This window comes from Anneissia japonica, unplaced genomic scaffold (genome assembly GCF_011630105.1).
Source record: "Anneissia japonica isolate Jap-2015-1 unplaced genomic scaffold, ASM1163010v1 scaffold694_len1028156_cov167, whole genome shotgun sequence".
Taxonomy (NCBI): Eukaryota; Metazoa; Echinodermata; class Crinoidea; order Comatulida; family Comatulidae; genus Anneissia; species Anneissia japonica.
In genome coordinates, this window is record NW_022727885.1 from 747,061 (window position 1) to 764,618 (window position 17,558).

At 34.7% G+C, this 17,558-nt stretch overlaps 1 protein-coding gene across 1 annotated transcript in view; it reads right to left on the bottom strand.

The window, feature by feature from the left end:
• The window catches only part of LOC117113816 (coagulation factor V-like), a 20,191-nt gene extending 5,549 nt beyond the window's left edge, over positions 1-14,642 (bottom strand). The window contains exons 1-5 of the mRNA XM_033257250.1: positions 14,317-14,642; positions 12,802-12,943; positions 11,065-11,240; positions 5,973-6,145; positions 2,719-2,879 (exon numbers count right to left, since the gene is read on the bottom strand). Coding sequence (XP_033113141.1) covers positions 2,719-2,879; positions 5,973-6,145; positions 11,065-11,240; positions 12,802-12,943; positions 14,317-14,631 — 967 coding nt within the window. The 5' untranslated portion in view covers positions 14,632-14,642. The remainder of the gene's footprint in view (positions 1-2,718; positions 2,880-5,972; positions 6,146-11,064; positions 11,241-12,801; positions 12,944-14,316) is intronic.
• Positions 14,643-17,558: the final 2,916 nt, after the last annotated feature.

A 17,558-nucleotide genomic window follows, 5' to 3' on the forward strand; every position in this document is an offset into this window, starting at 1 on the left:
TATATATATATATATTAAACATGCCGGTAATTTGTTCTTTATACCAAATTATAGAGGTTGTTCTATTCTACACTTTAGTACTAACAGCAGTATATATTCAGTTGATAAAAAGGTGTGAGCATAATGTTACCCCTACCCTATATTAATAAATGGATTAATTAGACATTCATTGTATATACTCCGTTAGTTTATATTTACTATTTGATGAATTATACAAAGTTTGAAAATAAACATATTTCATAACATATAATAATAGACCGATCATTTCTAAGGTACATCACCAGTTTTCAGCATCATAACTGCTATTTAAACTAGTTAAGAGCTTTTTCATTCATATCAAAATCATATGGTGAATGCATAATATAGACACGGCCACTTATTTTTAGAGTCATAATTCTGTTGTGGTTGTAGCTAAGATGTCCCGGTTTTTTATATATGTACTTCAACTAAATTTCATCCATGTTTATTTAGTTTCAACGGAAAAGAAAAACTATTATCACAAGTTTTAATATATATTTTGGATCAAATTTGATGTTCATCATTGGAAGATTACCTTTTGACCTCTTGTGACATAATTAACGACGTAATTACATTTTTCTTTATACCAAATGATAGGAAATGTATTATTCTACACCTTGATAATAAACACAAGAAAATATACTCTGTTGATTAAAAGTTGTGGGCAAAATTGTTACCACCCACCCCATATCAATCCTAATATTGAACAAAAAAGGCAACCAGCCAAAAATCGCTTGACTAACATAGTGTTTCTTGAAGCTTATACATATAGGTAACTGAAAAAAAATAGTGACAGGTATAAAGCAGGGTGCGGGGGGGGTGGTCGGACCCCCTGGACTAAGAGCACGTGCGACTGACAGATATCAGTGACGTAACACCTTTTCGCTCTCGTGTGGCGGTCCCCGGGGGCCCTACTTATAGTGTCGTCGATCTAGTACCGTGAGCCAAAATGACTTTGTTGATAAATAACAGCATAATTATTTTCTCTGACATCACCTGTAGGACATATAATACATCCGGTGGCTAATTAAATAAAGTCCCGGGTCGAGTATTTTTTTTTCTGCAACACACATAACAATACACATTGCTTTTAGCCAATCAGAACATAGGAAACCTATTATGTGTCTGGTCCCGTGGTCTTGTGTTTGTTTTTTTTTAAACGAATACAAATCTTGATTGGAATTATTTTAATTTTATCTGTATATCAATTCTATGATTCTATTATCTCTGATTAAACTAAACAGTGGTACGTACCGGTAATTTTTAAAACTTTTTTTTTTAAGGCGGTTCTTGTTGAACTTACTGTAGCTTCCCTCCTCCTTAAATGTTACAATGTATTTGTTTCATTTTTTTTTTGCATTCTTATTGTATATTGTAGGCCTACTACTTTATTGTATGGAAAATAAAAGTATATTTGATTTGATTTGATTTTAAGCTTACAATGACGTCAGAGACATACTCATGAATGTTCAATTATGAGCCTCACTTCCTTACCTGCTACATTCGTCTCGCAGAGAAGGGTGAAACGAAAGCGCATGTTAGTAATATATTAGGGTTGGAAATTAAGAGAGCACTGGGTTACAGTTCATAGGGTGGGTTATTAATTAAGAGCACTGGATTAATATTCATAAGATGGGTTATTAAAAGCAGTTAGTTACTACCACTGGTTACTATTGTTGTTTTAATTCCATTTCGCTGTTTTTTGTTTTTTTTTATTCAGTTAAGTTAGTTAAGATTTTGGTGCTATTGTATATTATGTAAAATTCATGTTTATAGTTTGTGATATGCATGTTATATTGTTTTTATTGTATAAGCTCAGGGAATTTAATATCAATTCAATAGGAATAAAAGTAATAGGCATATATTTATATAGCAAGGAGATGCTATTATAACATTAATTTTACGAAATCCGACGACATTCTATACACATAATATGACGTAGGGGCCTACTGTTTAATAAATGTTGTCTACCCAATTAAAAAATTATATAGCTTATATAAAACGATCAAGATCAGATGGTTAAAAAAGCTTTCACTGATTTACAGACGGTTCTACAAAAAAAATAATTAAATGTCACCAGTCAGTGAATTATAAGAAAGAATACAGCAAATACGCTAACTGTCTGTTAATTGACAGGGATTTTTTTTCTCTCAAAATATGTTTTATTGTAAAATTGTAGGTTAGAAACTGTGCCCCAAGTACTCGTAATATGTCTCCGAGCATTTCTAAACGTTTATAGCCTTCAGAATCAGTATTATTATATAGGGCATACAATTGCTACAATACATGCCATATCTAGGATACTATACTGTAGGCCTACTCAAATAGCCAGATTCAATAATACTGTGCTTTTTTATGCTTTGAAAGACCATGCCGCGTCTAGTCATACATAAGGATATTACTAAAAATATTCCAATTAATGTTCACACTGTCTTGACTACCAAGGCCTTTTTAGCTGACTCCACAACGTTCATCCATGTATAAACACTGCAGCTTACTCGATACACCAATGAACTCAATTTCGCGAGAGGGCGGTCTGGTATGCATATTCACCTAACTGACATGTAATAGCGCTCTCTATAATTTCTGCCTTAACTGTATGAGCAAAATATAATGCGACCGGGACCTAAATTAGAGCCACCAGTCCCAACGTCACGTCACTGCCAGACATAATAGAACAAATAAGTCAATTTTACTCACTTCCGGTAGTCCAATTTTCTTTGGAGTTTGTCCTGCTGTAAATTATCAAAGGATTTGTGCTATACCCCTCCCATTCCCGGCATGAAGTAGTTTCGTCAACTCTAAACCAACCTGTGTCTCCACCACAGCCTGCATAATAACTGCTCATTAAGAATCTTCTTCTGTAATGACAACATGTATTAATCAATGGTGATGGTAATAGTATAAATGTAAAATAATATTATTATTATTATTATTATTATTATTATTATTATTATTAATTTTATTAATTTTATTATTGACTGATGTAGATTCATCTATCCAGGTTTACAATAAAAAATATCATCTAAACTTTTTATCTCTGGATAAAGCAGAAAACAAAAAAAAACTTACGTTTTAAGCTTTCGACTATCACTGTAGTCTTGTTCACAGTGATACTTTTTATCTAGAGATAAAAAGTTTTAATTGATATTTATCATTATTATTATTATTATTATTATTATTATCATTATTATTATTATTATTATTATTATTATTATTTTTATTATTACTATTATTATTATTATTATTAGTTCATTATTCGACTGTCTTAATTTTGCACGTGCAATGAAACAAAGTTCCACCATGAGACAGTGGCTGCCTTATTTGAATACAGTTTGAATAGGAATGTTCGATACAGAGGACTGTGCTTCTTTTTTTTTTTTTTTTTTTTTTTGGTTTTGGTGGTTTTTTTTTTTTTTTTTTTGTTTTTGTTGTTTTTTTTTTTATGACGCCCTATATTTCGTGGTAGTAGGTTTTTGAGATAGGATTCCGTTTCAAAGAAACCAAAGAGACTTTCAACTACTAGATAGATTTTTGCTGCGAGTCACCAGACGAGCAACGACACTAATTCCGACGTACGCCAGTAAAATACTCGATTTTTTTTTCCGGGATTCGAGAGGAATTTTTCGGAGAGCGTCGGATCGTTTTCGGTTTTCAGCCCGAAAGCGCGATAAAATTCGAGTGCTTTTCGGAGCCTTTTCGAGATTCACATAGCGAGATCCACGGCGATTTTTTTCCCTGGATGTTTAATGTAGTGTCGATTGGTGGCGCTATAGGATTCGGCAATAAATTCATGAATATTAATTTACAGATCGGTTTTGATACCTGCTTTGCGAGATAAATTCGCGTCCCGGCGACATGGCTTTCATTTAAGGTCATTGTCAGTTTAGCTTGACGGCGTCGGATGAGTTCGTTTGGAGTTGGAATTTAGTCGGTAAGTATTCCATTTTCAAACATTTATTATGTTAATTTTAGTGGTGTTTAGATTGTGTCCTGTTTGTGAAATTTGTATTGCAGCTGCTATGGTTGTACTTTTTAAAAATTTAATTAGGCCTAGGCGGAACGTCGCTAGTCTTTTAATTTCAGGCCAGGCCTACCCTGGTTTAACCTAATATTAGGTTTTCCAATAGCTTCTCTACCTAGGGTAGATCTAGGCATAGGTTAAGTTAGGGCCAGATGTCTAAACTAACAGCGTTATTTTATTGACATTAATTAGAAGCTGCCATATTATTTTGATATCTGTACGTGGCAACAGGCTCATCATAGACGCCATATTGTAATTTTGTGACGATAATTTTTGTTCCCATGATTATACTTACGAGTTTAATTGTATATTTTGATCTCCAAATATCTTACTAAAAATAACATCTAATAAATAATATCGAATAAAATAATAGTAATCGATAATTATATTGAATAAATATGTTAGTAATACAGCTTTTATGTGTGAATTTGGTAACAAATATTGCGCTTCAATCTTATGTTAATTTACACAATCATGTACAGGTACATAAACGCCATATTGTAATTTTGTAGCAATAAACATTTTTCCATGATTATACTTAGGAGGTAGGTATATATTTTGATCTCCAAATATCTTACCAATAAATCAACATCTAATAAAATATCAAATAAAAAAATTAGTAATCGATAATATATTGAATGTGTGAGTATGGTTACAAATATTGCGCTTCAATCTTTCACAGGACACATGTACTGTATTTCCAAACACTTATGTGTCCGTATTGCCTAATAAATGCTGTTGATTATGGTCATCATATTAGTGATGTTTCTAGAAGAGTGTGATTGTGTCCTGTTTATGAGTATTTGAGGCTAGCTATGATTGGGCTTATAATTAATTAGGCTGAAGGCCTTGCTAGTCTCTTTTATTTGTGGCTAAGCCTAACGTAATATTTGGAGGTATATTGATATCCAAATATTTTACTAATAAATCAACATCTAATAAAATATCATAAAATAACAGTAATCGATAATTATATTGAATATATTTGTTATTAAAACAGCTTTTATGTGTGAATTTCTGAACAGATATTGTGCTTCAATCTCGTGTTAATTTACACATGTACTTTTGCTTGCAGGTTTTTGGTGGTTGCACACGATCCAGGTAACTGTCAGTTTAGATCTTGACGGTGTTGTATGCTTTCATTTAGAGTTACATGGAGATAAGAAGCCTACAAGCTATCACATATTTACGATGACCTTCTACACAACCCAGAAAACAGAGGACTTCGCGGAACAGACCACAGATACCAACAGAGGGTGCACGTCATCGGATGACATCGGCCGATGACGAAATGATCTGATATTAGGCCATTAACCTGATGAAGGTACTATTTCGAAACCGGTTTAAATACTGTAGTATTTGAACAAGTTTAAAAAGCATTTATTTAAATTGAACACTGAAAAGCATATTGTGGATTAAGCATTATTTTATTTAAAGACTCTAACACTAAGGAGCATGATATGCATAAACCATTTTTTAAACAGATTTAATTTCTGTGATGAGCCATGTTCTTCATCTAGCCACTTTTTAAAAAGAATTTTAAATATTGAGAAAATATTATTTTTAAAAATATTTTTTTGTTAAAACATTTAAATAATATGAAGGCTATAGTGTGGATAACACTTTTTTTTACATATTTAAATATGTGAAGCATATTGTGGTTAACAATAAAACAAGATCGACTACTAACATGTCTATTAGTATATTATTATGTTGGTTTGTAGCATTGTAAACAACATTTTTAAAACCCATTCCTATAAGCAACAAATCGTACATTTCTACCAACATTTAATACTAAAACTAGAAATCAGTACACCCTTGTATGTACTAAAGTATCTATTAGTATTTACATGAAATGCATACTCGCAGCATTTTACTTTTTGTTAGAAACTGCTAGTATATGATACAGATAGAAAGAAAATGTACCAACCCACGTTCGTCACCAATAATGCTAAATATATTAGAGCTGGCTGTGGCCATGTCGTCCCACGGAGAGGATTCGACGTTAGCTTTTGTGAACCAAGATTCTGTCGATGTACCAACGCCATTGAACAATATTGATATCAACTCTTCATTAAACGCTGAATATAAGGTTAATTTTACCTGGTTAAAAGAACGAAAAAATTGAAATAAATCACTTTATACTAATCTAGATACTAGACAGTCTGGACTGTAGTATCTGCTGAATGTGTATGTTGTATTCCACTTTCTGTGTTACTAATCCTTGTGTCTGTTAACTGTATTGGTTTTGATGTCTGTGATTTGTTCTGCATATTTGGCCTGTTCCTGAAATTTGGTGTCGACGGTTCCTACGGTATTCAAAGTCATCCTCTGATGTTTTCACAAAATAAGTTCTAGGTTCTTTGGCTAATTTAACTACTACCGCTGCATACGAACCGTGCCATCAGGTTATAGTGTTGGAAGTCGTTTACATGATTTATCCACACTATTTTTCTGTGACTGTCTTAACTCTCTAAGACGACGTTGAACCAATATAAGATCTAGCACTTTAGGCTTGAGAAGTGCTTCTGTTTTAGGTATTGCATTTTTGGTGCGACGAGAAAGGTTTCTCTGTGCTTGAGATCCAAGTACTGTATCTCTTGGAATATTTCTCCAATTTAGTAAATTATGATGAAAATCTGAATCATCCCTAAATGATTTCTCCAACAGCCTCTTTGCTGACGTACAGATTTCTCAGCAAGTCCATTACTGCTATAAAAATATGGGCTGCTTGTTGTATGATTGAATCCCAAATTTCGGATAAACTCTTTGAACTCTGCTGATCGATACTGAGGTCCTGTATCAGATAATTGTCATGTCTGGCACACCAAATCTGGCAAAGTGTGCTTTGAGCTTGTTAATCACTGTTGTCGATGACAGTTCCGATAATTTGTCAACTTCAAACAAACCTGAATATGAGTCAACTGTCACCAAATATGTCTCTGAATGCCACTTAAACATGTCAGTTCCTAGTATTGCCCAAGGTCTGCTTGGTACTGGGTATGGCATTATAGGTTCTCTTTGTTGATGATCCTTGACACTGTGACAAGTGCTGCAAATCTCAATCATTTTTTTCAATTTAGTTATTCATACCTAACCAAAACAAGACATCTCTTGCTCTACGTTTTGAAGGTTCAACTCCCAAATGTCCTGCATGCGCTTGTCTGGCATATTGCCGTTGTAGTTTTGCGGGGACTACAAGTTTTTGTCCATTTAGGATAAGTCCGTCATCCACTATCAACTCATCACGAAATGGATAATATTGTCGAATATCCACTCCTATATTTCCTAGATGGTTATTCCATCCATTAAGAATTGTTTTGCAACTTGTTCAGGACATTATCTTCATCTGTTGTTCGTTCCAGTCTTCCAGATAACACATTATAGTCAATATCTTCATCACCTTCATCTTTCACATCTCTAGATGGAAGATATGCTCAAGATAATGTATCTGCAACATATAAATAATTTCCTCTCTTGTATTTCAGAATGTACTGATTTCTGTATTCTCAGTAAGAACCGCCTTACTGGTGCTGCTGATAATTGTTTCTTTACTATTGAGATTAGCGGTTGATGATCCTTTTCAATTGTTACTTTCTTTCCACATATATAGTCATGGAATTTAGTACATCCGAAAACAACTTCCAGCAACTCCTTCTCAAGTTGGGTGTAGTTTATTTCGGCTTCAGTTAATGCACGAGATGCAAAAGCCACCGGTTTGCCTTCTTCTAAGCATGCTACTCCAAGTCCACTGTTGGATTCATCACATGTCAACGTAACTTCCTTTTGCACATCAAAATATGCTAATGTTGTGCTGTTCTTTATTTCTTCAAATATAGTGTGTTGGTGTTTGTACCACTGCCTTTCATGGTTTTTCCTCAACAAATCATTGAGAGATTTTGCTTTCTCACTCAAGTTTGGGACAAACTTTGTCAGGTACTTTACCATCCCCAAAAATCTAAGCAGGTCACTTGTATTGGATGGTGTCTGCATTTCAGTGATTGCCTTTACTTTTGCAGGGTCTGGTTGCAATCCACCATTTGATAGTATGTGTCCTGAGTACACAACACTTGATCTCTTTGTGTAATGCTAGTTTCAGGTCTATCTCTCTAATTCCTACAAGAACTTTCTTAAGATTTGCATCGTGCAATTCCTCTGCACTACCAGCTACTAGGATATCATTCATGATTACGTCACAAGGTACTTTTGAAAGTAAATGCTCGATAGCTTTTTGATAAACCTCAGGAGCTAAGCTTATTCCCATTGGCATACGCAAATATCTGTATCTGCCAAACGGTATTCCGAAAGTGGTAAGGTAAGATGATTCATCATCCAACTGGATATGATAAAAAGTACTCTTGGCATCCAATACTGTAAAATATCTTGCTTCAGGCATATTTTGTACAATTTGTTCTATTGTACGCATTGGGTAATGTGGTCGCTTTATCGCACTGTCTAGGTCTCCAGATCCTAACATATTCTCTGTTCTCCGGTAGTCTTAGTAATAACCATAGCTGAGACCCAATCTGTTGGCTCAGTGACAGAAGCAATTGGTTCTTCTGATAGCATTTCATCTAACTTTCATCTAAGTTTTTCTTTGATTGCTACTGGTACCGTTCTTACTGGTCTGACTACAGGTTGTATTTCAGGATCAAGTGTTATTTTATATTTTACTGGCAATTTGCCAATCTTGTCATCGAATAAGTCGTCATTTTCTTTCAGGATACCATCAGGCACTTTTTAAGTAGATGCTAGTTCAAATACCTCTGTGCTGAATGAAATCAAGTCTAAATGCAGACTATCTTTCAAGCCCATTAACGTCGATACTTCTTTGTCTACAACTTGGAATTCCATATCAAATTTCCTATCTGACTGCACACAAATTAATGTTGCACTTCCCAAAGATCTAATAGCTTGGCCTCCAAATCCAACAAGCTTAACTTATTTTGATGAATCAAAGCATTCTTCTTTAATCAGGTATTCCAATGTTGTTTTGCTCATCACATTGCACTTAGCACCTGTGTCAACTTTCAATCTTATTTTTTTCTTATCAATCATCATATCAGTGTGGATATCTTTTTTCCCTTCTGTATGTACCGATTCAATGTAGAATGTTTCTAATTCCTACTCCACCTTGTCAATTTCATTCACTGATTTTGATCATGGACGATTTACACCAGGGGTCAGACAGACAGATGCAAAATGATTTCACTTATTAAATTTATTTTCATAGTTTACATTGTTTCCATAATGCTGGACATGTGTTGCCAACACCTTTATGTTTGTAACCACACTTCTTACACTTTTAGTTAGTTTCTTGCTTTTTAGCCATGTAAGTATTTGGTTTTCTACTGATAGCATTTTTGTGGCCTTGTTTATAATTCCTTTTTTAAGTTCGGTTTTCTTGCTACATAATCTATTGTTTCTTCCTTTTCTGACTTAATTATCTTAGCATGAACCTCACACAGCTCATGCATTTGACAAATCTGTATTGCCTTGGCCAGTGTTAATTCACTTTCTCTTAATAATATTTTGCGTACATTTTCTTTTCTTATCCCTATTACTAGCTTGTCTCTGAGTAACTGATTTTCTCGATACTCACACATGTTTACCTTGTTTCTGAGATCTGACAAGAATGTCTGGAATGGCTCTCCCTCTAGTTGTACCCTTGAATTAAATCTGTATCTTTCCAGAATAACGTTTGTGCGAGGATTACACAACTGTCTAAATTTTCGCTTCAAGCATTCTGGGTCGTTTCGTTATTCTGCTGGGAGCTCACCTTGTCTATCAGGGTTTGGTCTCGAAGCTAGGTATGAGAATGATCGTTCCCGTTCAATAGCCCCTGATCCTGCTAAATTAAGAAGCACTGCTGCCTTAGTTTGCTTGCTTTTTATTATTATATGCTGCTTCAAGAAATATATCATATTCTCTCTCGAAGACACGCCAATTTTCGGCAAACTGCAACGGTGCGGGCTTTCGCAATCCAGCGTCGGTCATCTTGCATACGACGTTCTTTATTCATTACAATCCCAGCGCCATGTCTTCTGGCTCGAGCGCCCTCTATATGCTCTAGCATACAGTTACAGTTATAAAATCATTTAATGAAATACATACCTCTGACTGGTCTAGTCAAGGATTAGGAGGCCTGGCTTAAGTACAGTCTTTGTAGTAGGCCTAGCTTAGTTTTAGTGACTGCTCTACTGTTCATATGAGAATGAAAAAAGAAGTTCCATTCCATTGACACAATTGGTGTGATGGTTATTTTCAAAGCAGTCATGCACATTACTAGACCTAGATCATTAAATAATATTCAAATCTGATTATAGAGAAATTCAAGGTTCACCGATTATACTGGAGGTTCTATCTTACTATAGGTTCACGATACAAGGACTATGACATTGACTATAGCATATTGTTTATAAACAGTTATTATCATCTTTATCTACAATACATCATTATTCTGAGTTCAGAGCCGAGTACGGTACCTGATGATTGAGGCTGTGCCCTCATGAAACAGTTTGTAGTGCAAAATAAATTGTTGAGTTTTTAACCTAGTGTCTGTCTCTTATACACATCTTACAACAAATTGATTNNGATATATACACAGTAAAAAAATCGTGTAGGAATATTTTTTGATTTCTAGTATAATCTGTTTTACACCTTTTACAGTAAGTTTAATATAAATGTATTTTTAATACGTACGTGCCATTTTTGTGACTTTTGAAGACAGCAAGTTACGATAGGATTCGTGGGGTATTAAGAAACGTCGGTGCTTCGTGGTGTCGGCATTTTGGGTCACGAAGTAACCAACTCTTCTGAGAAACAAGGGCATTATTAGGCTACCACTTCAAATTTCTAACACCGTACATGGCAAAACTTTAGGACAAGCCAAAATATGATTTTGACTGAGAAGCATGATGAGAGAAGAAAAAGGAATTATAGCCTATCAATATTATTTGCCATCACGACCATTATTTAGGCATGTCACAAGTCTGGACAGTTTGTATCCTTAGTACACTTACTTTTATAACGTCAAGTGATGCCCAGTTGTTTAATACCACATTGTTTCTGTAATGGGTGTTACTGATAAGAAACTTGTCGGCATATTTATTTGACGATCCTGTCCCAGAATTCCAAGCGTTGTAGATACTCAATCCGTTCATCGATATTCCCTTGAATGCTCGAACCCAATTATTTTCTGGTGTAAATAACGTAAAACATCATATAATTTTGAATGCTTATTGTGATAATATTTTGGTTTTTCAGATTATGACGATAATAATGGGTGAGTCCAGTAGCCGTGCGGTAAGGCAGCGATACCGTTAGCTACGGACTTAACATCGGCTCTAGTTCCAGTCGTTCCTCGCCCAGGGTTCGCAAATAGGTACTGGTATACAATGTTTAATGCATTTTTGGCCTCAGACAGGGTTGCTACTTATCTCCTATATATTTTTTCCATACTTACATATGGATTAGTAGATTATTTTAAAAACTAATATTTTTGTGGTATGCAGATTTGTGACTCTAATTATGTTTGTCGTCTATATGCTGATGATGTTTGTTTTCTTTCGGATTTTTCCTGAGGTATGCTTAATATGCTGAACTTTCTAAATGAAAAATGCAACGTGTGATGACTTACACTGAATTCTAGAAAGTCCAAAACTATGGTATTAGTAATGGTGGAATTGTCAAGCAGAATGAGAATGGCAAGTGGAAGTTTTTTTTTTTAAATTATATTTATAGGTGTCAACATTAGCTTTAGTGTCAGTCGCCATTAACACATGTATTTTTTCAAGCAGATCGTAGTGTCAGTCGCCATTAACACACGTATTTTTTCAAGCAGATCGTAGTATCTTTCAAGTAAGGAGTTTCTTTAATAGAAATAATTGCGTTAATTTAGATCTTAATGAAGCTTTGTTGACGCTATGGTCGTACATTTTCACCGAATGAATTAATAAATATAAACCTAAATTAACTTATTGGAATATTTACGAAGCATTGCAGACTGCAAACTAGAGTTTTGACGACCGATCTACATTTCCAATGTTCATGTAGCTCCAGTTAAAAGTATATTATTGTAATTTCAAAAGTGTCTACAGACGATATTTGTTTGTGTTCATTTTAAAAGCACTCTTTATTCTAATAAGTATTATGTGACAACTAAGCATGATGTGGGAGTGTAGTATAACATCAGCATGGTGCCCATGGGCACATCACATCAATTTCTAAAATTAACATTTGTTTATTGTGGACAATACAAAACAGTCAATCCACAACGAATACAAATTCATTTGTATATATATAGCAAACCTAAGTAGATCATTTGATATTTTAAGAAAGTAAAATATAGGTATACATTTTTTTTTCTCAACGGAACAAAGTATCTTTCTTCAACTAATGAAAACAGTGTATAGTGGAGTCGTGCAGTTTGACAAAACGAAAGGAAGATCAAGACAAATAGTATGAATGTCATTTAAAAAAATTGACAAAGCCATTTTGTCTACGTTTCGATCTTATTGAAGCATCATCAGGAAAAATCATTCATATTATTTGTATTTAAACTCATGTGCACATCCTAATGGTTTCTAGAATAATGCATGGATGGAACAGAATTTTTTTTTTTTAGTGAGGGTGCATTCCAACCCTAATATAGATGGAGAAATTAGAGCTATATCCGGAAAAACTCTTTGCCTAGGCTTACATTTTTTCAATGAAAATACTTATAGGCTAATTAATAAAATTCGTTACTGCTGCCTTACCAGTTCTACAGCCAAGAATTTCCACACGGAGACTTATATGCTCATTCCACCCTTTAATGTTGAACTTAATTCCGGTTGCCTTGATATTAGGTTGAATAAAATGATATCTTTCTGTTTTGATATCCCAATTTCCATCAAAAATCTAAGTAAAAATAAAGTAAAGTTAAGACTATTCACTTCAGTAGCCCTTTAATTTACAAAATGATGAAAGCTTTATATATAATAGTAAGCAAGAGATTAATTAATGTTAGAAGTAAATTAATTAGCTATAAAGTTGTGTAGGTGTACAGCACTGTTTTTGTGAACAGTATTTATTCAGTTTATAATAGCGTTGTTTATAAAATTTAATAAGTTAATAATAACTTAATTCATTTATAAATTTTAGTGTATAAAATTGAGTTTTGTTTTAAAGGAATGCAACGTAAATATCGTGTCGGCAACGTTTTGTTAACGTTATTTTCAGACTAAAATTTTGCAAAATAAAGATCAACCGAAAAACTCCCTGGAAATGTTTTCATGTTTTCTAAAACTAAAAAAAAAAAAAAATATATAAATAAAAAAAAAAAAACAACACACACACCCTACTCTACTTTACCCCCCCCCCCACACACACACACACACGCACACACCCCCACACACGTACACACACACCAACCAAGCTTTCACATTTTAACATCAGCACAATGTGTATTTTTAAGCTTTATACACTTTTTGTAATTGACTATTGTTTTTACCGGGAATTGTGGTTGGATTTTGTCATGAAAAAACAAATCTACGTGAATCTCGATACTGAGTGGTGTTTAACCGGACACACACTGTGCTGACGGTCGTCGGCCAGGCGATTCAGGGAGAACGTAGCGCCACGAGGATCGCAGCGAATTGTTTTAATAGCGAGCTTTCGAAATGTGTAACGCTGGGAGCTGCGACTGGGAATTCAGTCAAACATGAACGTCGAACTATGCATTTCCCGTCTCAACATCAAAGCTGTTTCGATTTACAGGACGACGCGCTCGCTCCCTCGTATCGTGTGATCAATTATGCAGGTGCCCCAGCGAGCGCGTATTTATAAAACTCATGTTGCCGTAGTCAACCCAATGCCAAATCGCTTAAAGCCCGTTGTCCAAATCCACGCAACGAACGACTTCCCAAGTATTTGCATGCGCAGTACGGTTTCACGCTCCACTGCCCTTCGTAGAACCAAGGATTTTTAACTGTTACGAGGATAGGAAGCTGGCTGGTTTAAGCCGTCTAACTTGAATCCTTTTGTGAGGTATTTTTTATGCAAATGAGCCAGATAAGCACAATCCGCACCTGTTTAGAAAAACACAACAATTCTTAGCCACACGATGGCCAAGGAAGTCCTTGGTAGAACGCCGCGTCTTCAAAATCGAAAGCTGCTTAACAACCAATCAAAAGCAGAGCGTCGCGTCTGCAGAGCAGAGAACAGAGGAAAAATCATATTATTGCGACGGTCCCATGAGACCGTCGTACGACGCATTGTGTTTTTGTAATTACCTTTATAAGGTTATTTGAGTCGGTTATGTACGTTTCCCCGATGTGGTTTACTTTAAAGTAGCTGATTGAGTAAAGTAGTACCCACTGTGACTCTCCATTTTTTTGTCTTCCTTGTGTAACAACTCCCGTGATATTATGCTCAACAAGTAAATCAATTTTCAGCCATTCTTTTGTAAACGTCTCCGAAATCCAACCAGAATAACAGCCATTATAGCCTTCAGCTTGATCTAATCTGGCGCAATAGGCAAAGCAGTAAGGGCAATTAAATACCGAACTAGCCGTTATCTGATCATTCAGTATTCTTCCAGACTTCATGCCGAGAGCACCAGTGCAACCTAAAGATTCAATCAAATATTTATGATTTTTTTTTATGAGAAATAAATATTAGTTGGTTCTTGGGTGGATAATTAGCTCAACAACAGCATCAACAACAACAACAACAACAACAACAACAGTAACAACAATAATAATAATAATAATAATAATAATAATAATAATAATAATAATAATAATAATAATAACAATAATAACTAGACTTACATGGAAAATGGTAATGGTAATGGTTGAAGACTTACATGACACAAAGTACATGGTCTCTATGCGCAAAACAAGAAAAACAAGCAAAAATAAAGCTATCCTAGGCAACACAAACTGAAAGTCAGAAACCAATAAAACCAATATATTTTTAATGAAGTGGAAAATATGAAGTAAAAAAAGAAAGAAAATAAAAAACAACGAAAACTAAGTTACATCGTGACCCATAACCATTGCGCGCTATATGGGCCGACCTTGCATAAGAAAATGTGAATTTTCATTTCATAGCCATTCAATGACTGAAAGCAAAAATTGTTCATGCATATCACGGTAGTTTTGAGTTTAACCTAGCTGCAGCTGGTTTAAGCGCTTTAAAAATTGCCTTTAAATAACTTAATCAACTTTTAACAAAAAAATTTTTAAATGGTCCTCGTACCTACGCCCTACTGCTGATCGTCACAAAAATTGCATCATTTCCTAATTTCACCATGAAAAAGTATTCTGCAAAATGTTATTTTTATATATCTATAACAAGGACGTAAAGAATTTAAATGACCCTCAAATTTACACCCTAACCTGGATCGTCCCCTACACATAATACAATCTTCCTTGTAACTTAGATTAAACTTTCCCGAAAGTTTTATCCGATCAGTTGCCCCGTTTTTAAAATATCTGGTCTGGGAAGCTGCCCTTTAAATGTTATCATATTCACACCCTATTCACACAAAAGAATCAGAAACTTCTTTACTGGACCTTTATAAACTATTGTAGAAAGTTACATTTACACCCATTGAAAACTTCTTATAGATATTTACGTCTGGGATCTCAAAAATTTAAATGATCCTCCAATGTACACTCTTGACTGATTCATCGCCAATACTACCTTCCTTGTAACTTGGTTAAACTTTTTCCGAATGTTTCATTCAGATCAGTTGACCCGTTTTCGAAATATGTGGTCTGGGACGTTTTTCTTTCAATGGTCCTCAGATCTACACCCTACTCCGGATCGTCACAAACATTTAAGCCTTGTTCCGACGGTGTAAGTTACACCGGTGATATCGTAGTTATCGAACAAGCGATTGTTATGAGGCTGACACCGATCGTATGAACGGGGTCATCTGACAGAAAACAAGCGTTTCACCCCGCAAGCTAACACCGACAAATGACCGGATTGGCAAGGCTCTCATCCGACAAAAATTTCTGTTAATTAAATTGCCACATGCTGATTGCAATGACATCTGTAGCTTGACCACGGTCTCGTTTTTGAGGCAATATTTATTAGGCGTACGGGAACGGGAATGATTCGTAAAAATTAACCTACCAACCTATCAAGAGGGCAATACTCGCCAACGTAACCAGTAGACAAGCAGCGGCAGATGTAGCCCTCTTCATTGTCAGAAACTTCACACACCTTTCCAGTTCCGCAGTCTACTAAGTTGCAAATGCTGAAGATTTTCTGTAAATTGTAATATTAATTAGTAATGAAGATGGTCAATTTTGTATGCCCTTTCATGTTGTTGATGATGATGCCGCTGCTGCTGCTGCTGCTGATGATGATGTTTATGATAGTGATGATGATGAAGATGATGATGATGATTGTAAAATAGAGCAACTTGTGTAGCGCCCTCAATTGGGTATGGAATGTTCGAAGTGGTAGATCGCCTAGTAACCAGATCACAATGGGTAAATTGAAGTAAGTTAAATTCATCATAATGAGATATGTAGAGATAATTTCATTGTTATATTATGATTCTTTGATTCAGTGTTATATGCTTTGGAGTTTGCAATGACCTAATTAGAGTTAAGCTTTGGCTTAAGCCGTTAATTATCATGTTAAATGTAAGACCTATATTACTGTAAGTAATGCTATGCATAAACGTGAACAGATAGGGGAGACGCAAGTGCTGGTAGAGAGTTGGCCTTTGACATTTATAGGCCTGGGATGCTCCTACGAATATATATATTCATGTGTTTCATAGATTTATCGATGTGGGCTCTCTTAATTATTATCTTGTTATATGTTTAACTACAGAATAAAACCATTGTGAGATAGATGAAACTGAACATAAACCGACTACGTTCCAATGATGATCATCATCATCATCATGCTTATGATTATAATGATTATGATGATGATGAATATAATGATGATGATGAATATGATGATTTAACAATGAGGGTGACGATGATAACGAAGATAATAATAATGGTGACGATGATAACAATAATAATTTGAAATAAAATATAATAATATGTACTGTATATTACATATTTCTTTTGTTTTATGGCCAATACGTATGTTAGCATTCCCAAAAACTTTAATTTCTTCCATATTTTTCTGCAGACCTAATTTATTGAGGTAGAAGTGCTGTCTCTTATACACATCTTTATATCTTCCAGTAAATAATCGAGTAATAGGCCTACGACGTCTTTTGTAAAATCCACTATTGGGTATTCTAAGTGTCAAATTAACATAGACCCCTAATTAATATTATAGATCCATGATAGTTTGTATAAGCATGGAGGAATATGTTTTAGTGCATCAGAAAACCGTCTCAATGCCACTGGATCTCTACCATCTATCTTTGGTACAGATGTCAGCTTGTCTGTAAATGCTTTGGCAATAACAGCATTATTGCCATAATTCTGTTTTAACTCACATTTTGCCTGCATGTAAGCCTCCTTGGACTGTAAAAGAAGATAGCCCC